We start from the raw sequence: 23,279 nt of genomic DNA, 5'->3' as shown, positions 1-23,279 counted from the left end.
TTCATAAACGTGATAATTCGTATTTGTATTATATTTATTTTATATCAAACATATATAAAATACTAAAATTATTATATTATAATTCGTGTCAATATAAAAATATAAATTATAATTTTTTATTTTCTCAAACTCATGATTTTTATCAAAATTTTAAACCATATAATTTTTATATTAGGTCCGAGGTTACCATATTTAGTTGTTCTATGATGGAGTCTTGTCCATTAGGTATTCATTCTAAAGTCTTCTTTTTCCTTTTTGATAATTCCTCTAGGACGCTTGGCGGCCTCATTTTTCTCGTTCACTTTCTGAAATTTCAAAATGATGGCAGTGATGGCATATGTTAGATCTCAACAATTATCGTCACTCGGCACTATTCCACCTAAAAATCAATGGAAAGAAATAAGTAAAAAAGAAGTTGCATGGTATCTTCTTTTACATGTATGAAATAATATAAACTTCGTCTTCACATGTACGTATACCAAGATCAACAGGTAGATGTCAACAATACTAGAAATTTTTTTTTCATATTATGTTTAACCATCGTCAAAAGATTATTCTAATCAATCATGACACTTGAAAAGGAGATGGTCTTAGACATGCATTTGAGACCTTCCATAAGGGGTGAGCAGAAACTAACGAGAGGAAGAAAAAATGAAACAAAAAGAGGTAGAAATTAAAACAAGGATAAGCCGAACCACACAGGCAGATATATTACAAAGAAAAGACACCAAAGGAAGAAAATTTAACAAGTACTGTTGGAAACCAACTAGGAGTATGTATCCAATGGTAGAGTTACACTATCGTTTATGATTGACCTAGACGTTGAACAAGAAGAAATAGCCGAAGCTTCGATTATGTCATCTGTATCAGAATCTTCAGCCACACTTTGTTCAATAGCATTAGCTTCTTCCGATGCTCTAATCCTCTCCAGCTCGATTGCAACTTGTTTCATCGTGGGCCTTTTCTTTCCATTAAGATTCAAGCTTCTCTTCGCTAGCTTTGCAACTGCTATAATCTCTTCTTCTGTACCATCATTCCTTACCGTTGGGTCAAGAATGTCAAATAGGGAATCATTCTTCATTGTAAGCAGAAAAAAGTTTACCAAGCTTCTAACTTCCTCTGATTGTATCGAGGAGATGGGTTTTTGTCCGGTCAGAAGTTCAACAAGAACAACCCCAAAACTATAAACATCACTCTTCTCTGTAAATTGACTCGACCGAAAACACTCCGGATCCAAGTATCCGAATGTTCCTTGTACTTGAGTGGTTAGATGAGTTTGCTCAAGTGCAATTGATCTTGAAATTCCAAAATCTGACACTTTTGCTCTGTGTTTATCGTCCAAAAGTATGTTGCTAGATTTGATGTCTCGATGATAAATAGGGACAGAAGCAGCTGAATGCAAATAGGATAAAGCATTGGCAATTTCAATTGCAATTCGTAAACGCATTTCCCATGTCAGTGGGAATTCTTCATTTTGGTCATGTATGAGTTGAGAGAGTGTTCCATTGGGGATGAACTCATACACTAGTAAAGGAACCTTTGTCTCCAGACAGCATCCTAAAAGCCTAACCACATTTCTATGGTTAATCTGTGATAAAAGTATCACCTCATTGATGAACTGTTCAAGCTTCTTTTCATCAACTTTCTTCTCGTCCACCATTTTAGACTTCTTGATTGCCACAATGCTTCCATCAGTTAACATTCCTTTATAAACAGTTCCTTGGCCACCTTGACCGAGGATTCGATTCTCGTTATAGTAATCTGTCGCCTTTTCCAACTCCTTTGATGTAAGCAACCTTATTTTTTCAACATTACCTTCATTGCAGGACAATTGTTGTTGCAGAAGTAAACCTCCATTCCTCTTAAAGTATTTTTGCTTCATCTTGATGGTTTTTCTCCTTTTTAGTACTTTGTACAGATGCCATGTGCCAAGTAGCACAAGTATTGTCCCAATACTAGTGCTGCAACCTGTATAGGAAACATAATTTATTATGCAAAAGGTAAATTTGCAAATTAATATATATTAAGAAAAACCACATGCAATTCAACATGATTCATATTTTCTATCTTTAAGAAAGTGAATTTATCAGCACTTGAGCTTTAATTCTAGTGGTAAGAGGGTACTGCAATTTTAGTATAGATCTTTTGTTCAACGAAGACGTAGTACTTCCAGCTCAAAGAAAAATTAAAAAATAAAATGTTAAGAACAGTCTTTTCACTATAATAAAATATTTAATGTCATGGTATTTGATTTTAAAAAATTTTTAATTAAGTACATGATTTATGAATCTATGAATTAATATGATACTCATTTTTAATATAATTAATTATAAATGATAACACATGATGAATAAACAGTTCTCTAAGTATTATATTAATTAAAAAATTCATAATTTAAATATCGTATTAAAAATTTTTTAAATATTATATTAAATATTTTATTATAATTTAAAAATCATTTGTAATATTAACTTTAAAAAATGAATTTAATGCATACCTATAATGATCGCCAAATTCCGAGACTTTGTAGGCTTCTCCATCCGGCGTCCTGGAAAACTAAATGAGGGATAGCATCTAGCTTCGTCACTTGAGTATTCATATGTGTCAGGGCATTGCGACAAACAATAATTATCGGGAGCATTCAAACAAAGCATATGACAATACCTATGTTTAAGATCGCATTTGCCTATTCCTGTCATTTATAAATAAATAAAGTTAAGTTCATATAAAAATATGTTAATTAAGAAATGCCAAAACAAATAAAATTTCATTTTCCGTGTAAATTTTCAATATCCGAATCCTTGCATATATATACATATAATTTTGCAACGTAGCAAGACTTGTATTACGATACCTTGGCATAGATCACGATAATAATAACCATTGTCAGAATTGACATCCACGCTGCAAACACATAGATGGCTGGCGCTCAAGCTTTCCCAACAATATTGACCACTGGAGCTACAAAAGGTATCCAAACCAGTCAAATAACACAGCCCACGGTATGGTGTGCCCCATTGCAGTGCTGCAGGAACGTGTCCATCTTTTGGTGAATCCCAGTCCCAGTGCAGCGTTTTAGGAATGAGTCCAAATTCCAGTGTTCTGGGAACGTCGCGGTTTGCAATTATTGTTCCAGGTGAATCCAAGAAACTTACGTCCACCACGAAAGCAGATCCACATGATTTCTTGCTGCCATTACTTGGATAAATCTCTGTCATGTTCGCAGCAAAGGAACTGAGACCCGGAGGAATTTTCGCAAGGCAGCTCTCATTGGAGGTCACAATATTACTACAACGAGGTTGCAGGCAGCCACCAACAGGATAATCAGTTGGATTACGAAGAATGGTAGCCAAGCCACCGCAACCTACAGACACGAATCTGTTGAAGATATGTGAGAAGAAAAAGGGGCTGCCCGTTAAGTTGACACTGACCCCATTATTCTCTTCACTTTTATTGCGGCAATTGAAATAAGTTGCTGAATTGTTGATGACAACTCCGCCTAGGGAAAATGAAACATTGAATAGTTGCATGTTGATGCTAATTATGAAAGGCTTAGGCCCATTACCGGTTTCTTTGCAGTTTACTCTGAACCAGTCATTCATGTAACACCCGACTTTAATTCCAAATGGGTATGTAATATTAACATTCCCACATCTTTCAATACAGTCATGGTTGAGAAGTACAGGTACTGGGCCAACTGGCTCTACTAGTTCTTGGCAAAGTACGGCTGCTTCCATGAACAGAAGCACCAATTAATAATAATAATAATAATAATAGTTTGTTCAAATATTTTACATATTTACTTATTTAGGGTAGTTATTTTTTTCTTTGATATAAATCAAATATGAATTACATTTATTTAGGGTTCATTTAGATAAGTGATGAGATTGATTTTAATAAAATAAAAAATAAAAATAACGATGAAATTAGTTACCATAATAATAATATTAAAATCAACGAATATGTATTTGAATACAAAATTAATAGCAACAGTAAGATAATATTATAATAAAAAAATAAAATGATCATTATAATGGTATTAGATTAAAAAATATATATTATAAAAATTTTAAAAAATTTAATATTAGTAAATTAATAAATAATTAAATTTTATTAAATTATTTTTACAACAAATAATGATTTTGTCAATAAATAATTAAAAATTACAAGTAATAATATATCAAATAATATTTTTTTATATTAAATTAAAAAAATTATTTCAAAATTTTTTAAAAAAAATAAAAGAAAAAATAACAAAGAAAAGAATAAAATTGTAGGGTATTTTTATGTTAAGTTGAAAAAAAAGAAAAAACAAATAAATCTCCAATAAAATATTAGACCAACAACGGCCAGTGAAAAATTGACATCAACGACACTGTCCAATTAAAAACCAAAAATTTTCACACTCTACAACGTAATTAGCACAATCTTCCTTTGCAATGGCACCCCTGTTAAATCTAAAAGCAGCTTTATTCATAAAATGATTTATATTGTGCTTAAAATTTAAAAATATATTGAAAATTAAAGAGAAGAATTTAAAAACGAAAGAGAATAAAAACCGAAAATGGAGTTGGAGGAGAGGGAAGTGGGTGTGGTTGGTCTCTGTTTCTTAGTAGTCTCTTTTTTTTTTCTTTTTTTTTTTTTCACAAGGCTAAAGCTGATATGGTAAAAAAAAAAAAATTTGGGTAAACCCTACATGTATCTCTTGTGGTTTGTCTCACTTACATTTTTTGTGACGTGCGACTTTCTCATTTATATTTTTTATTTATAATTTTGAAATTTATTTTCATTGTTAAAATGGACATAAAAATAAAAAAAATCAATAAAATTTTAATAAAATTTCAAAATTATCCTTATTTTTATTTTTGATATTGTTATCTTTTTCTGATAATAAAATCAACCCCAAAATTATAAGTAAAAAATTTCCACAAACACTGTAAATAGAAAAGTAGCAAATCACCTATGATGTATATAGGATTTACCCAAAAAAAAAAAAAAGAATGGTGCTATTGATACCTCAACTTTCTCTCTTCACACTTTACTATTATTAATACTTAATTTTTTTATTTAATACTTCCCAAACTCAAAATACAATTTTACCAAAAATCTAAACACTTCATCTCCTCACAGCTCATTTTTCTTTCTCTTTCCAACTGAAAACCTAAAGGATTTTAAGCCCCAATCAAGCCAAACTCAAAGCATAAAATCAAAAGCAAATTGTTTTTTTTTTTCTTTTTTTTGTTTGATTTTGTACTTAGTGTTATAAAATTTTATGTTGAAATGTTTGGATGCATACGGAACTTTCGAAAATGAATTTTTGAAAACTCTTAAAATTTCCGAAAATGGATGTTCAAAAGTTTTTAAGAATTTTTGAAAATTTTTAAGAGTTTTTGAAAATAAATTTTTTAAAAAAATTGAAAAATTAAAAAATAATTGATAAATGAGTATTTAAATAATTTTATTAAAAATTAAAATTTTAGAGTGTATTGAGAAGAAACTAAGATGCCAACAACAGCACTAAAAAAATTTTTCTAATTATTTCTCACATTAATTTAATAAAATAAGAAATCAATAGTAAAGTGATCACGGTTAGTGCCAACCTTCCAAATCGCATTTGACGGGTTTCCACTCAAGTGTTGCAGGAACATGCGTCGTATCAATGCTTATGCTGCTGGGAAATTGGACATCTGGATCCCATGAGTTAAACGTGGTTAAGTCAAACATGAAAGCAGATGTGCATCTGTTGCTGTATTCTTGCTTCCCAGGATTAATGATCTCTGTCATGGTTGCAGTGTAGGAAGTGAGATTTTCAGGAATTATGGCATAGCAGCCACCCAATTCAGAAGTCAGGCCGTCACATCGCTGTTGTACGCAGCTAGCGAGAGGATCAGATTGAATTTCACGAGAAACAGTGGCCATATTGCCGCAACCTACTGACCCGAATATGTTGAATCTACTTGAGAAGAAAAATGGACTGCCTTCTAGATTGACACTAGCACGATCAGTATTGTTTCCTTTATTGCCGCAATTGAGATAAGTTACCGGATTGTTGACGGCGACGCCGCCATCTGACCAAAAGGAACCGAGAAGCTCCAGATTGATGCGACTGATGAAAGGCTTTAGCCCATTAGCGGTTTTGTTGCAAGTTACTCTAAACCACGAATCTCTATAGCAACCAGCGCTTATTCCAAATGGGTATGGAATTAAAACATGTCCACAGTTTTCTTCACAACCATTATCTTGCGATGTTGCTGCTTGAATAAGCCACAGTAGCAGGATGAAATAAACGCCCATTTTCTCTTAATTTCTCCCACCCTCGATTGTTAATTTCTTTCTATCAGGGAAATTGATGAAGATTTTGCTGGCTGCTTAAGTCAAGTAGATAAAGCCCGGCCTATATTCAAAGGTTTAAAGAAATTTTTTTGCATTTACGGCCCAGTTTTCTACATTTGACCAAAGCTTAACCATACCTTCGGTTCGCAGAATGTAATATAGGAAAAATGGACTTTATATTTTGGGAGAATATAAGATAAGAGGAATGGAATATGTATTATTAGTTTGATTGATTAGAATGTATTATTAATATTAATATTTTTGGTTAATTCAAAGAATATGAAAGGAATAAGTTCAAAAAATTATTTACTTTTATAATTTATTATAATATTACAAATTAATAAAATGAATAAAAATTCATAATAATTTAATATAAAAATAAATATTAATTTTGTTTCAACCATCTTTTTTTATAATTTATTATAATATTATAAATTAAATATTAATTTCGTTTAAGTCTTTCCCCTTATCAATCTATCTCCCACTATTAAAGTTGAAAAAGTTTTGTTACTAAAAATAAAATGGATACCTTTTTTTTTATTTTTTAAATGGATAGTTTTTTTAAAGAAATAAATAGATTAATGCCTCCTTAATTTTAAATATTTTATGATAATTTTATTTGACATTTTGGTCAATTTATTTTACTGGATTGACATTACTTGATTTGTTACATCAAAATTTTTTTTTGAATTACAAAGAAAAAAATAAAATTATAATATTTTTAAACCCCTAAAAAAACTCTATTCCTATGCATCACCCAGAAAATCGCTAATCAACCAAAAAAACACTAAGACCTTAATGGAAAGAAGTTATAAATTTTTTAGCTTGAAAAAGTATGAAGGTAAGAAGAGTTACAGATACTAAAATTTAAATTTAAATGTTATTTTTTAAAAATAATTATATAAATTAACTGAATTTGAAATTCAGTTATCATAAAATTTTAATATCTATATTCATATTATAATTCAGAAGTTTGCCAAAACATCAGTGCATCAATGTCAAAGGTTTTATGCCATTTTTTCCCTAAACTTGGTTAGTGCTTTGGTGGGGGTCAAGTATAGGAAATTGGGGTGCCAGAGCTAAGAAATTTCTTTGAAATTTTTGAGTTTACTCTCCGCCTATTACTTGCACCCAGCTAAATTTTCATTGACTTCCCTGATAGAAAGAAATTAACAATCAAATGTGGGTGAAATTAAGAGGAAACGGACGTTTACTTGGTGTTTTACATCAGCCGCCTACATTGGCTTGTTCAACCAGCAACATCGCAAGGAGCAGACGGGTCTGGTTGTCATTTTCTTTTTCTTTTTCAAAAGCAATATCCTTAAGTAATTGAAGCTCTTAAAATTAGTCAATGCATTTGCTTAATTTTTCATACATTTTGGTTTCCCCCAACTTAGACGTAACAAAGTCTTTGTTACTTCTTTTTTTTTTTTCAGAGATAAACAAATTCAATGTTTGCTTTTCTCTAGAAGTTGCTGTGGAAACTTACTTTGCACGAATTTTCCTTATCTAAACTCACTTTACATGAATTTTCAACGTGCTTTCGTTGATTTTTTTAACTTTCTTTAATTAGTTTAATAAAGTTTTAATTGCAAAAACAACTTGTAATATAATTAGAATGAAAAAAAAGAAGAAGAAGAGATTAGATGAGTTTGTTGTTGTTTATATACAAAAAAATAAAAAAAAAAAACAAAATTCAAGCTTAAACATTTTATTTTCAAGTAATGGGAGTAAATTGCATCATTGGTATGTGGTAATTTCTCAAGTTACATTTTATTAGTATTTAATTTTTTTAGTTTTTAATATTTTGAATTTACTTCAAATTCTTTCATATTTAATCAATTTTCACACATCTTTTCCTGGTCCTCAATTTATACACTTTTTTCTTTCCTTCTCAAATAACATTACTAATTTACCATGAGTAAATTGCATTAGTCATCAATTTAATATTTTCTTAATGTTTTATTTTTATTTGCACTATAAAAAGCTCAAAATTTTCATTTGTGATGTTTTCAATTTGTTTCAAATCCATCAATCTGTCAATACTATGCTAAAATATGAACAAAATTTGTCACACGATACTTCAAACAAAATAGACACAATAGTTTCATTCATATATTCTAACAATATATCATAATAAATACCGGTTCAACAGGTTTATATATGTTGAGATTGGTAAATTTATGATAATTTATATTTTATAATCTTTCAACAAATTCAAACAATTAAGAAAAGAACAAACTATCTTATCATTGAAACCAATGTCAGTTCATAATCTCTTTTGCAATTTAACTTGCTACTAAGCTAGCTATATATAGAATCAGACACATGTGAGACTCGTTGCAATATTAGCAGTATCTTTGCCTGTTTGAGCCTTGTGTCATCATGCACTTTTTATCTCCACGGATTGTTCTAGTATTACACCTCTTTTTTTTTTTTTAATTTCCTTTTACCAAACACATAGTAAATTAAGGGCAATAACATATAGCAACATTACTTGTAACTGTTCAAGATTGGTGGGCTGAAAGTTTTATCACAAGCATGCAAATTACATATTTTATCCACTATTAAAAATTGAAAAGCATGTGCTAAAGTTTCCATTTTTATTAGTTCTATAAGTTTCTCTTAATTTGAACATTGTTAGTGCCTTTAGTGGTGTGAAATTACAAAATGAGAGTGCTACACCTAAGAAATTTCTTTGTAAGGCACCGATATGGGGATTGAAAAAAACTTATAAATATTAAGATTTAAATCTTTACTTATTAAATGTCACTTTTTATGAATAATTACATAATCTAATCGAACTAAACCTTGAATTCTCTATATATTTGATAATTGAATTGTGAGGATTAAATCATAATTATTGAAATTACAGGAGTTTAGCGGTCTATCAATTTACTTTCTATTTATTCATCCAGAAGCTAAATCTTCATTTCCTGCAGCAGGGAAAGAACTTAACAATCGAACGAGTTAAAAAATTAAGACAGATCATGGGTGTTCACTTGGTGTTTCACTTCATCCTGCTGCTATGGCTAATACAAGCAGCAGCATCCCAAGAGACAGACAAGTCCACTTGTACAGAAGTATGTGGGAATGTTACATCCCCATTTTGAATAAAAGACCGCTGCTATACAAACTCGTGGTTTAGAGTAACTTGCAACAAAACAGCTGATGGACAGAAACCTTTCATCTGTCGGATCAATCTGGAGCTGCTCCGTTTGTTCTCGCCAGGCAGCGAGGTAGTCGTCAATAATCCAGTAACTTACGTAAATTGTGGCAATAAGGATGATTAAACTATATATATAAGATTAAACTATATGTGTTTCTAACTTTAATTATTTTATTCATTTCGTAAATGACAGAAACAGGCAAATGTGGGAATCTTACATATAAGAATTGTCGTATGCTTTGTCTGAATACTCCTGGCAACTATTGTTCGTCGCAATGCCCTGATAAATATAAATACTTAAGTGTCGACGATAGATGCGAGCCCATAGCGATTGATTCACCAACGTTGTCAGCCCAAAAAGAACCAGACTTGGCAATCATTATAGATGCCTGTCAAATTTGCTTTCTTTTTTTTAAAAAAAAAAAACAGCAGAACCAAACCTCCGACGACTCAATCGAAGGGTTCTCACTGCATTGGAAGATTCGTTTTATAATTTAGTCCAATTATAAAATGTACCCTCTCTCGGTGCGATGGCAACCTTCCTATTAGACTCCAAAATTGATGAAACTTTATTATCTATATTCAAATTTCTCCCCACTCTTATCGCTTGTATTCAAATTTACCTTTTACATTAATAAAATTTGTACCCTATAGGCTGCAGCACAAGTATTGGAACAATATTTTTGCTGCTTGGTACATGTGGTATGTACAAAGTACTGAAAAGAAGAAAAGGCATCAAGTTTAAGCAAAGATACTTTAAAACGAATGGAGGTTTATTACTGCAACAACAATTGTCCAGCAATGAAGGTAATGTAGAAAAAATTAGGTTGTTTACTTCGAAGGAGTTGGAAAAGGCAACAGATTACTATAACTACAATCGAATCCTCTGTCAAGGAGGCCAAGGAACTGTTTATAAGGGAATGTTAACTGATGGAAGCATTGTGGCAATCAAGGAAGAAAGTTAATGAAAAGAAGCTCGAACAGTTCATCAATGAGGTAATAATTTCATCACAGATCAACCATAGAGATTTGGTTAAGCTTTTAGGATGTTGCCTGGAGACAAAAGTCCCTTTGCTAGTGTATGAGTTCATCTCCAATGGAACACTGTCTCAACTCATACATGATCAAAATGAAGAATTCCCAATGACATGGGAAATGCGTTTACTAATTGCTATAGAAATTGCCAATGCATTATCCTATTTGCCTTCGGCTGCTTCTGTCCCCATTTATCATCGAGACATCAAATCCAGCAACATACTTTTGGATGATAAATACAGAGCCAAAGTATCGGAACATCAAGATCAATTGCACTTGAACAAACTCGTCGTACCACTCGAGTACAAGGAGCTTTCGGATACTTGGATCCTGAGTATTTTCGATCAAGTCAATTTACAGAGAAAAGTGACGTTTATAGTTTTGGGGTTGTTCTTGTTGAAATTTTGACAGGACAAAAACCCATCACCTCGAGACAATCAGACGAAGTGAGAAGCTTGGTACCATTTTTTTTGCTCTTAATGAAGGAGAATTCATTATTTGACATTTTTGATCCAATCACAATGAATGACGGTCCAGAAGAAGAGAGTGTAGCGGTTTCAAAGTTAGCAAAAAGATGCTTGAATCTTAATGGAAAGAAAGGCCTACAATGAAACAAGTTGCTATGGAGCTGGAGTTGATTATGTCGTCAGAAGAAGCTAATGCGATTGAATCAAGTGGAGATGAAGAATCTGATGCGGATGACATAATCGATCCTTGGGTTATTGCTACTTGTTCAACCATGTCAATTATAAACAATTTATAGTTTAACATTGTAATTACGTTCTTCCTCTGGTGTGTACTCGATGTAATATATCTTCATAATTAGTTCATATTTTTATCCTTCTTCTAAATTCAAAAATTTTTGTCTTATTCCTTATTCATGTTATTTTTTTTATTGAATACTTCTTTTTATGTTTTCAATTTTTTTAAATACATTTTGCAAGAAAAAAATTTAATAAAAGTAAGGATGACAAAATAATCCATTTTTCTTAGATTTTGATTGTTCCCTATCTAATATGTCCGTGTTTTGAAAAATTCTAGATAAATTCAAGGTTTTTCTTTTTTTTTTTTTCTAATCGAAGTCAGATTAAAGGTGAATTTAGAATGTTTTATCTTGTACCGAGTATATATATATTTATATTTTAAAATATTTATATAAATGAGTTTCAACTCTTCTGAATGCTATGGATATGTTTTTTGTTTGGGATCTAATTGAGGTTTTTCCCCAAAAATCAAACTCGAGTCAAAGGTGGGTTTATAATGTTTTGTCTTACTTTCAATTGATATTAAATTATATTTTTAATTATTTATTTGTTTTATTTTTATATTTATATCTATGTATTATATTAATCAAATTATTATTTAATATCTTAATTTAATAATAATATTTTTTATTTAGGTACCTTATTAGAAATTCTTTTATTTAGATACCTCATTAGAAAAAATGTAATAATTTAGGGGCAAATGAAGTATTATTTCTATTATACACATTTATAAAGAAATTTGGTCAATGACAATTTTCTTCTTTTTTTTTTTTAATTCGTGTTTTTTTTTTCTACACATAAGATGTGAATATGAGACTCTTAAATGTATGTTATGGAATATTATTTAAATATGAGTTTACGGATCACCACCAATCAAACAATTAAATGTGAAACCATACATCTCTCACTTACAAACCCAATTCTGAATACAAATTCTCACATTAGGGATAAAAAGTGCAAATAAAGACCACAAGATATACGTAAAAACCATCCAACAACAACAACAACAACAACTTTTTCACTCGAAAAAAGAAAAAAAAGATAAGTCAGTTCCACTTTTTCACGAAGTTTGATGAGACTGATTGCAATACTGGCAGTGTAATTCAAACTTTTAACGGAACATTACTTTTTAAAGTTTGGTGGGGTAGCTGAATCATATTTTAGGGAGAATTAGAAAAGCTCCGGTCTATTACAAATTTTTATTAATTGCTGCTATCGGAATAAATTATTACATTAAAGGAAATGGCAAGTTTTAAATTTATAACAAAAAAAGAGTTATTTTTACTCTTTTTGATCTTAATGACTGAGTTTGTGTTAGAAAGAAAAAAAAAAAAAGAAAAAAATTTTCTTTTCCTTCCGGTTAGTGTCAAGCTACTTCCCACTCACATTCCCAGCTTTCGTTTTGTTTTTTCCCATTTTAAATTTTCTCAAAAGGAAATAGTTTCTCAACACAAAATCAAATAAAACAAAATTTGAATCTCTTTAATCTCTATCTTTGTCTAAAAGGTTTGTTTTCTCTCCAAAATAGCGGAATCTAAGACCCAGTTTGAATCCATGAACGAATAGGTCATTGATTACAGGCTTATAACTGTTGACAATTTATTTATTTTTATTTTTTTAAATATTGTGTTTCTTTTTTTTTTCTTTTTTTTTTTTTTCAAACGAAAGGGTATTTGTGGCTTACCGGTATTGTAGGTTCCATTGCTTATAATTAAGATCATTCATGCAAGGTAAATCTTTTATCTTTTTCATTTATTTTCTTTTGTTGCTTTATTTGTGTTACTAAAATTTTTTTAATTCATATATATGATTATAATAAATTATAAATCTTTTGTTTAGATTCATGCAAAAGGGTATTCAAAAATAATGAAATTTGTCCCATATTTGATTGCTAGAAGCTTGAAAATGAGAAAATAATGAGAAATTTTTATTTTTTATTAGAATTTTGCTTTTGTCTTCTGTGTTTGATAAATTTACAGGGCTTCAAAGAATCCTTCTACTATTGTTGGTTTTGGGTTATAAATGGTTTGATTATTTGTGTTTTTAGCTATTGTTTTGTATTAGATAAGGCAAATATTTTCACCACTTATGTTATAGGATGCAAATTATATTATCTTTAGGCCTTAATTGATTGTTGTCTCGGGTATATCCAAACTGTTGGCAGTATATGAGTAAAATTTTGCGAAACTTTAAGGTTTCCATTTTAACATTTTTCGTAAAATAGAGTCAGAGCTATGGTAATTTGCTATTTCTGAATATTTTGCAGAAGATTTAATTGTACTGGAAGAAGAACTAGAAAACTGTTTTTATAAACCAAAAAAAAAAAAGAAAAGAACTATTACAATGGTTTTTGTTGGTTTATTATGATGAGGGGATTTTTCTAGGTTGTGGTGAAAATACCATGTCATGTGATTTTGCTTGGACTTTGTGTGACATTCTATCAATTTGATTGTGTAAGTTTGATTAAAGATCATATGCAATGCTTTCCTCTTACTCTATTAGCCCTAACAAATGACAAAAATTATTGCAACTAGTAGCTTGCTCGCACTTTGCTACAGGATTTGTTTACTTTGTTCTATTTTTTTAATATAAGTCTAACCTACAAATTATGAGAAAAATAAAAATTTATACTTTGTTCTATATTTTTTTAATATAAGTCCAACCAACATCACCCCATTCTTCACATGCTTTGTGAGGAAAACCATGAAAAAGTATAAATTACTTAACTATGGCATGTAGGGATGCAATTGAAAGTCAAGAATATTTGCTTCAAATCACAATCTTGAATTATGTTTGTGAACAAAATAATGTACCTTCCCAAGTTGATCAAATCAATCAAGATGATTAAGTAACTCCATCAGTGTTCTCTGTATTTCACGATTAGCACTTGTTCCTTCACTGAAACGACATCCACCAATGGCATCAATCTCACCCATAAAGATTATGCAAAGCTGAATAAAAAGAAACAAATGTAAGAATGATATTAACAGATATAAAGAAAAAAAAGATCTAAACTCCAAGTTATCACTGGGTGATCACGTGCATATCCAAACATTTCTCGTATCAACCTTGCACTTTCTCCTATGTATTTGTCAATTATTACACTCGAAACAACCTGAATTCAAATAAGGAGAAGGCAAATGCATTCATCCAGGGGCAGGATAGCATGCCAAAGAAAACCACAAAGGTAAGACATAAGGTACCAAAATACTAACCTTTAAGAAGTTAGCATCATTATTACCTACTATTGCTCTAGCTAACAATGTCTTGCTCATACCAAGAGGTTCATAAAGGAGGACACTGTTAGGAATAATGACTTAAATTCCATAAGAGATTTGTTTGGGATTTGTTAGATTTTGCTTGATGGACAAAAAGACTTATAAAAGAAGAATTCTAAGAGAAAGAGAATTTTTAATAGGTAAGTTTGACTTGCAGAAAAAGATTCTAAGATGAAAGGGATTCTTAATAGGCAAGTTGGTATAGTTATAAATAGGTGAACTCTCTATAAGGTTAGGCATGAGAAAAAGATGTAAGAAAGTTGTAGGGTTTTGTGGGATAGACACCCTATAAGAGTACTGGGGCTTTACGTCTTATGAGTGTGTATGTTTGTTTGTGAGTGGACTAAAGGAGACTGAGAGGGTCTACATAGGTATGATGTATGGGTGTATGGGTATTTGTTTTGTTGTGTTGAAAGAGTGCACATGGGTATGTGTTTATTTGGGTTAAGAATACTCTATAGGACTAGAAGAAATTGAGAAGGACTATGGGTATTAATTGTTGAGTGAGATTGTTTTGATGTATGTTTGTAATTCTCTACAACTAGTGGATCTTGTTTTCATCTATGGATGTAGGTCAGTTGGACCAAACCACATTAAATTGTTGTCTCTTGTGCGATTGATTGATTATTTGATTTCGTTTCTGTTGATATAATTGGATTAAGGATTTTTGGCCTAACAAGTGGTATCAGAGCCAAAGGTTCAAGATGTGGGAAGAGTTAAAGGTTTAAGATGTAGGAAGAGACAAGCTTAAAGAAGTTCGATTCAAGGAAGAAATTCTAGTTCATGTTTTAAAGATCAGTTTGCATGAAGCGTAAAGGCACACAAGAAAAGATGATTATGAGATTTTCATTACAAGTGAAGCCAAGCATGTCTAGCATAAAGAGAAATGATTGATGAAATTTGAGTTAAGGTGGAGATTGTTAGGAATAATGACTTAAATCCCATAAGAGATTTGTTTGAGATTTGTTAGAGATTTGTTTGGGATTTGTTAGATATTGCTTGATGGACAAGAAGATTTGTAAAAGAAGAATTTTAAGAGAAAGAGGATTTTTAATAGGTAAGTTTGACTTATAGAAAAAGATTCTAAGAGAAAAGGGATTCTTAATAGGAAAGTTTGTATGGTTATAAATAGGTGAAGTTTGTATAGGGTTAGGTATGAGAAAAAGATATAAGAGAATTATAGGGTTTTGTGGGATAGACACCTCATAAGAGTACTGGAGCTTTACATCTTATGGGTATGTATGTTTGTTTGTGAGTGGACTAGAGGAGACTGAGAGGGTCCACATAGGTATGATATATAGGTGTATGGGTATGTATTCGGTTGTGTTGAAAAGGTGCACATGGGTATGTGATTGTTTGGGTTAAGAATACTCCATAAGATTAGAGGAGATTAAGAAGGTTTATGGATATTAATTGTTGAGTGAGATTGTTTTGATATATGTTTGTAATTCTCTACAACTAGTGGATCTTGTTTCCCATCCATGGATGTAGGTTAGTTAGATCGAATCACGTTAAATTATTGTCTCTTGTGTGATTGATTGATTATTTGATTTTACTTCTGTTGATGTAATTAGATTAAGGCTTTTTGGCCTAATAGTATTTACTGAGAAGAGAAATGGAGTGTCGGTCAAGTTGCCAGTACTAGCACGAGCAATGCTATTATTATCTTTATTGCCACAATTTACGTAAGTTACTGGATTATTGACGACTATCTCGCTGCCTGGTGAGAACAAACCGAGCAACTCCAAATTGATCCCACTGATGAAAGGCTTTTGTCCATCAGTTGTTTTGTTGCAAGTTACTCTAAACCACGAGTTTGTATAACGACCGTCGTTTATTCTAAAGAGGGATGTAATTGTAACATTCCCACATACTTCTGTACAAGTGGACTTGTCTGTCTCTTGGGATGCTGCTGCTTGTATTAGCCATAGCAGCAGGATGAAGTGAAACACCAAGTGAACACCCATGATCTGTCTTGATTTTTAACTCTTTCGATTGTTAATTTCTTTCCCTGATGTAGGAAATGAAGATTTAGCCTCTGGATGAATAAATAGAAAGTAAATTGATAGACCGCTAGACTCCTATAATTTCAATAATTATGATTTAATCTTCACAAATTCAATTATCAAATATATAGAGAGAATTCAAGGTTTAGCTCAATCAAATTATATAATTATTTATAAAAAGTGACATTTAACAAGTAAAGATTTAAATCTCGATATTTACATTTTTTTTTTCAATCTCCAAATCGATGTCTTACAAAGAAATTTCTTAGGTATTGTGCTCTCATTTTGCAATTTCACACCACTAAAGGCACTAACAATGTTCATATTAAGAGAAACATATCATCTATATCTAAAAGTATGAACTCTAAAACTATTAAAAATAAACGACATAAATACCCTTACAAATTTTAAGAAATAACAAATTGACCTTTAAATTTGTAGCATTTTTTATTTATGTATTAAAGATTATTTTCCATTAAATATATATAATTTATTAGTTAATTATTTAAATTAATCCAAAAGTGTTAAAAGTGAATAGCATAAATATCCTTATGAATTTTAAAAAGTAACAAATTTACTTTTAAATTTCTAGCATTTGTTTATTTATTTATTTATTTAATAAAGATTATTTGCCATAAAATATATAACCTTTTATTCATTAGTTATTTAAACTTAAATCAATTAAAAATTTATGAAGAGAATTTATATCAAATTAAACTAAATTAAAAATTTATTTGTGGGATATGTTGGATGTGTTGTCTAAAATTAACCCATATTTACTCTTATCTTTTTTTTTGTAGGATTTTTTTGTTCAATTTCATAAGTAATAATTCAATTAAATTCATATAAAACATATTTCTCATCCTGTAGGCTATGGCATACTATGAGTCCTTAATATTGAACAAAACATAGATAAAATCTTTCCTCTATTGCTCAATGAGTCATTATTTTAGTCTAAATTATTATATCATAATGTTTATGCCCCAAAAACATTTAATTTTATCTTAAGTAAAACATAAATTTTTTTTTTTCAAGATACAACCTAATTTACTCTTTATCTTCTTTAATAGTACATATCATGAGTCATTAAATATATTTATATTATTTATTTATTTAATTTAGATCAATTAAAATTAAAGTTCATACAAAATTATTAATTAAATTATCAAAATATTATTGAGAAAGAGTAATACATGTATTGTGGTAAGTTTGTATGTTTGAATTTTTTTATTTTTTATGATAAATATACATTTATATGTTTAATGATTGCAATGGTTGATTTATTTTACTATAATATTTCTAATCACTCTATGCAATCACATCTTAACATTACAATGACTAAATGAATATTTACTTTATGAACATAATCTCCTGTATATGTGAATTGTTACTAAACTTAGATTTTATTTTGTCTTCTATAGATTGATTTTATATAACATCCAATTTAATTTCAATCAATCCTTATTTTTTTATTTTTAATTTCAAATTTTTTTACTTAAGATATTTTTATGAAACCATAGTCAATATTGTTAAGAAACATTAATCTTGAAGAAAAGAAATTATTTGATATAATGTTAGTTGAGTTTTTTTTTTTAATTCCACAAGTGGGTTAAAAAATTAACACATCACTCACTTACTTTTTCAATTAGTTTTTTTTTTAATATAACTCACTTATTTTTTCAATTAGTATTTTTTAATATACTTTGAAGCTTAAAGGGTATGTTTGTTACATTACTAATTTCAATTGTGAAATTTAGAAACTCTACTATCAATATATTTTATAATTTTCCCTTGAATAATATAAATTTATTTTTTTCAATTAAGAATGCTTTAGAATTTTTTTGTATTTTGATAGTGAAAAATATTTTAATCACATGATTAATTGTACGAATTTTGTTGAATGATCAAAGCTTTGTTAGTTTTGTAACCAATTATTATATTATTTGAATCAATAATGTTATAGTTTATTTTCTGTTATTTGTTTATATTCTTTAAGTATATGATTATTAATTTGTACTCTTATCATGAAAGCATCTATTTAATAATTATTTGTACTTTATGAGTGTGTTTATTATAGATAAATACATGTATTATCTTTGATATCTACATATAAAAATGTGAACTCTAAATAATATTAAGTGATTTTTTTATTTGTTACATTCCTATTAATAATACATTTTTTTAATCTGCTTCCTATCTCCATTCTTTTTATTTTGGATTTTCAAAGAGTGTGCTTGTGTGTATATTGATGGGTGAAACACATTGTGGTGGAGTAATGTTTGGTTAAAAATCATATGAAATTTTTGGTTTTCATTGTAGGGTGTCTGTTGGGATTTGCCTTGAATCTTAAAATCTCACATCGAAAGTGAGTTTTGAGTTTGTCTTATATCCCACATCGAGGGTTTAATAAAGGTATAAAGGGTTTCACCCTCATAAATATGATGTTTTGGTTTTGATTTTGGTTTGGTAATCCCAGAGAGTTAGACATCAAGAGAATAGCCAAGTGATTAGCCTATTAAAGGGTGAAATTGAGTTTTGGGTTAAGTTTTGAGTAAGGAGTCTTTTAGAGACTTTTCTTATTCTAAAAGTCTCACAGTTGTAAATGTTTATTTGTTAGTGGATTAGGTTTGGAGTAGGTCATTTTGAGTTGGGCTGAAACAAATATATTTGTGTGCTCTTATTCTTGATTTGAGCTTACTATTTTGTGTGTGGGTGCTGCGTGTGCATGTTAATTTTTCCAACAAGTGGTATCAAAGTAAGGTTTGAGGTTTAAGATTCGTGGGCCTAAGAGATCGTGAAGCAATGTTTGAAGATGTTTGAAGAAGTTATGTTTAGTATGCCTATGCCTAAGTTTGAGATTCCGTTATTTGATGGAAAGAGTAATTTTATGTTATGGTAAAGTACGATTCAAGATCTGTTAGTACAACAAGGGTTGGATCAGGCATTAAAGAGTAGTAAGCCTGAGGAAATGTCTGATGCTAATTGGAATATGATTCAAAAGAAAGCTGTTAGTACTATTAGATTAGTGCTAGCTCCAAAGGTAAAGTATAATGTGTTGACTGAAAGTACTCCGAAGAGTTTATGGGATAAGCTTGAGGGTATTTATGTTTCGAAGTCATTGACTAATAGATTATGTTTGAAAATAGATCTATATTCTCTAAAGATGAAAGAAGATATGAGTCTTTATAATCACCTGGATGAGTTTAATAGATTAGTTTTTTAATTGCTAGCAATTTCTGTTGATAAGTTAAAAGATGAAGAGAAGGCTTTAATTTTACTGTCATCTTTGCCCAAGTCTTATAGGCCTTTAGTTCAAACTGTGTTGATGGGTATATCTACTTTGAAGTTAGATGATATGACTACCTTGTTGTGTGAGAACGAAAGGTTTATGGGAGCACAAAACTCATCACCTAGAGGAAGTACACTAGCTGTAAAGGGTTTTGATCGAGGGAGGACTCAAAAGAGAATTGATGGATCAAGAGGGAGATCTAAGTTAAGAGACAGAGATTACACTAACATAGAATGTTATTATTATGGTGAAAAAGGACATATCCAAGTATGTTGCAAGAAGCTAAGAAGGGATATGATTGCTTTCTAAAGGGTGAATAATGAGAAAAAATCAGATTAAGAAAAGAGTGATATTGCTACCATCGTGTCTGATGATGATGATGTTGTTTTGACAACTTGTGTGGATGAGACTTAGATTTTGAAAGTTGATAAATGTTGGGTTTTAGATTCAGCTGTTACAGTTCATGTTTGCAATGATAGGAGTTGCTTTGTGGAGTTGGATGAGAATGAGAAGTATGAAGATATTGTCGTTGCTAACAAAGAAAATGTGTAGATTCAAGGTATTGGGAGTGTTTGCCTTATATCTCACAATGGTGTTATTAGGATGCTTCGTCATGTAAGGTATATACCGAGTTGTAGCTACAATTTAATTGCTTTAGGTGAGTTAGCTTCTCGGGGGTACACATACTATGATAGAATGATTCGTTCAAAGTGTACAAGAATGGTAGGATGATTCTATAAGGGAATAGGGTCAAAAATCACTTGTACATGCTTGATGGAGGCTCAGTTGCTGGGATCCCTGTGATGAAAGAAAAAAAGAAAGATAAGCGTGTTAGCTTTGCAGATACTGTTGAAGTGTTTGGAGATTAAAGTCAAAGGAGGATTTGTTGGGATTTGCCTTGAATCTCAAAATCTCACATTAAAAGTTATAAGAGTTTTGAGTTTATCTTATATCCCACATCAGGAGTTTAGTAAAGTTATAAGGGGTTTCACCCTTATAAATATGATGTTTTGGTTTTGTTGGTAGTCCCAGAGAGTTAGACATAGAATAGCTAAGTGAGTAAGCTATTAAAAGGTGTAATTTAGTTTTAGGTTAAGTTTCGAGTAAGGAGTTTTTTGGAGACTTTTCTCATTCTAAAAATCTCACAATTGTAAAGGTTTATTTGTTAGTAGATTAGGTTTAGAATAAGTTATTTTGAGTTGGGTCGAAATAAATATATTTGTGTGTTTTTATTCTTGATTTGAGCTTACTATTTTGTATGTGAGTGCTGCATGTGCGTGTTGATTTTTCCAACAAATACAACATATTTGGGTTAGTAGGTAGACGTAATTTGGCTACTATTTCTCGTAACCGAACTGATCATCCCGTCGGTAGCTGCATACAACCAAGATGTGGCGACCTGAGTTCTGAAGCTGTTTGTTTTGGACTAATTCCTGAAAATATCACTTCCTATACCGTAAATGTGACAGAGATTAATCCAGGTAAGGGGGACAGCAATAGATGCTCATCTGCTTTCGTGCTTGAGATGAGAAATGCGGATTCAGATTTCACATTTCCCAATCTCATTAACAATGAAACGACGCATGTTGCTGCAACGCTGGAATGGAATCCTATCGATTGCGATTTGGAAGGTCACCACTCACTGTCACTTTAATTACTTTATGATTTTCAATTTTTTTTATTAAATTAATATACATACCTATTTATATATTCCGTTCTATTTTTTCCTTAATATTTTCAGAATAAATTTCGATATGCATCAAAAGAATCAAGTTAAATACATCTACTGTATACTACTATTAAATATATTGTTGAAGAATATATATGGCATATAGTATTAAATAAATAAATGTAACTCTATTAATTCATGCAGTCATTAAATGAAATTCAAATATGTATTCCAAATTCCAATACTTACAAATCTTTCTCTCATTCTTAGATTATAGCCTGTTTTATATAAAAAAAAATACTAAATAATGTCTCAAATTATATTAAATTGAAAACAGATTTTGAATATAAAGTAAAAAATGTATTCATTAGTCAAGTTAATGTGATCTTACCTTAATAGCAACAAAGAGACGTTTAAAATTTTACGATCTCAAGTTCAAATCTGTATGTTTGGCTTAACTTTATATTAAATATCTAATTTTACGAAAAAAATTAATAAATAAAATTTTCAATTGGTATTAACTTGGTGCAATTCATCTTGCTAAGTAGCCTCATTATGTCAAGAAATGGTCATAGTACGCCAGAAGTCCTGTACAGAACAATGGGGGAATGTTGATATTCCATACCCATTTGGAATAGAAGCAGGCGGCTGCTACATGAACGATTGGTTTAAAGTAACTTGCAATGAAACCGAAGATAGGCCAAAGCGTTTCATACGTAGCATCAATCTGCAGCTACTCTCTTTTTCATTTTTCAAAGGCAATGTTCTCATCAACCATCCTATAACTTCTTTCAACTGTCGCAATAAAGAAGATAATGGGATTAGTGTTAACCTCACAGGCAGCTCATTTTTCTTCTCAAATATTCGCAGCGTATTCTGGTCTTCAGGTTGCGGTAATTTGGCCACTATTTTTCGAAATCAAGCTGATATTTATCCTATTGATGGCTGCTTGCAACCCAGTTGTGGAAATATTGAGACTTTTTCTAATGCTGGCAGCCTTGTGGTGATTCCTCCGGGCCTCAGTTCTTTTGTTGCCAACATGACATAGATTGACTCTAGTAATGGCCGTAACAGATCATGTGGATCTGCTTACGTGAGTGACTTCAGTTATTTCAATGACAGTTGGACAATAAAAATTGACCGCCATGAGATAAGTAGCTGACACATGTTAATACAACACTGCAATGAGGCATACCAAAACGTGGGCTGTGCGAGTTGAAAAAAGGTTCAAACACCTTTTGTAGCTCCGATGGCAAATATTGTTGGTCCAACATGAGCTCTACGCATCTATGTTTTTCAAGTGTCCAATTCAACTTTGACGATGATTATTCTATTGATGTCTGCCAAGGTAACATGTTAGTTCATGTCTTCTGTTATACTATATATATATATAAGATTAAACTATATGTGTTTCTAACTTCAGTTATTTTATTCATTTCATAAATGATAGAAAGAGGCAAATGTGGGAATCGTATATGGAAGAATCGTACAATGCCCTGATAAATATAAATACTTTAAGTGTCGGCGATAAATGCGAGCCTATAGCGATTGATTCACCAACATTGTCAGCCAAAAAAGAACGAGACTTGGCAATCATTATAGGTGCCAAATTTGCTTCTTTTTTTTTTTTTATACACCGGAACCAAACTTCCGCCAACTCGATTGAAGGGTTCTCACTACATTGGAAGAATCGTTTTATGATTTAGTCCAATTATAAAATGTACACTCTCTCGGTG

The 23,279-nt window shown here is 30.6% G+C and overlaps 1 protein-coding gene and 3 pseudogenes across 1 annotated transcript; 3 read left to right on the top strand and 1 right to left on the bottom strand.

The window, feature by feature from the left end:
* Positions 1 to 23,279, top strand: part of LOC111298825 (15-cis-phytoene desaturase, chloroplastic/chromoplastic-like) — a 62,958-nt pseudogene that overhangs the window by 15,996 nt on the left and 23,683 nt on the right.
* Positions 278 to 6,294, bottom strand: LOC149510960 (wall-associated receptor kinase-like 1). The gene is made up of 6 exons (XM_089756052.1): positions 5,601 to 6,294; positions 5,101 to 5,161; positions 4,372 to 4,448; positions 2,855 to 3,730; positions 2,498 to 2,692; positions 278 to 1,968 (listed from the first exon to the last, which is right to left on the bottom strand). Exons 1-6 carry the CDS (start codon positions 6,292 to 6,294, stop codon positions 767 to 769), a joined length of 3,105 nt encoding a protein of 1,034 aa, XP_089612178.1. The 3' UTR covers positions 278 to 766.
* On the top strand, positions 10,207 to 11,300 carry LOC111298823 (wall-associated receptor kinase-like 1 pseudogene; annotated as a pseudogene).
* LOC149510959 (uncharacterized) lies at positions 22,109 to 23,249 on the top strand (annotated as a pseudogene).

This window comes from Durio zibethinus, chromosome 27 (genome assembly GCF_047325235.1).
Source record: "Durio zibethinus cultivar Kanyao isolate XHJ-2024 chromosome 27, ASM4732523v1, whole genome shotgun sequence".
Taxonomy (NCBI): Eukaryota; Viridiplantae; Streptophyta; class Magnoliopsida; order Malvales; family Malvaceae; genus Durio; species Durio zibethinus.
Note: the sequence above shows the minus strand (reverse complement) of the source record. Positions and strands in the feature narration are given on the sequence as shown.

Excerpts from the sequence above, each read along its gene's own strand:
- LOC149510960 (XM_089756052.1), bottom strand. The coding sequence starts at position 6,294 with ATGGGCGTTTATTTCATCCTGCTACTGTGGCTTATTCAAGCAGCAACA. Across the intron at positions 5,162-5,600 it reads CGTCAAATGCGATTTGGAAG|GTTTTCAGTTGGAAAGAGAA; the intron begins GTTGGCACTAAC and ends AAAATCCTTTAG. Across the intron at positions 1,969-2,497 it reads GAATTTGGCGATCATTATAG|GTTGCAGCACTAGTATTGGG; the intron begins GTATGCATTAAA and ends TTTCCTATACAG.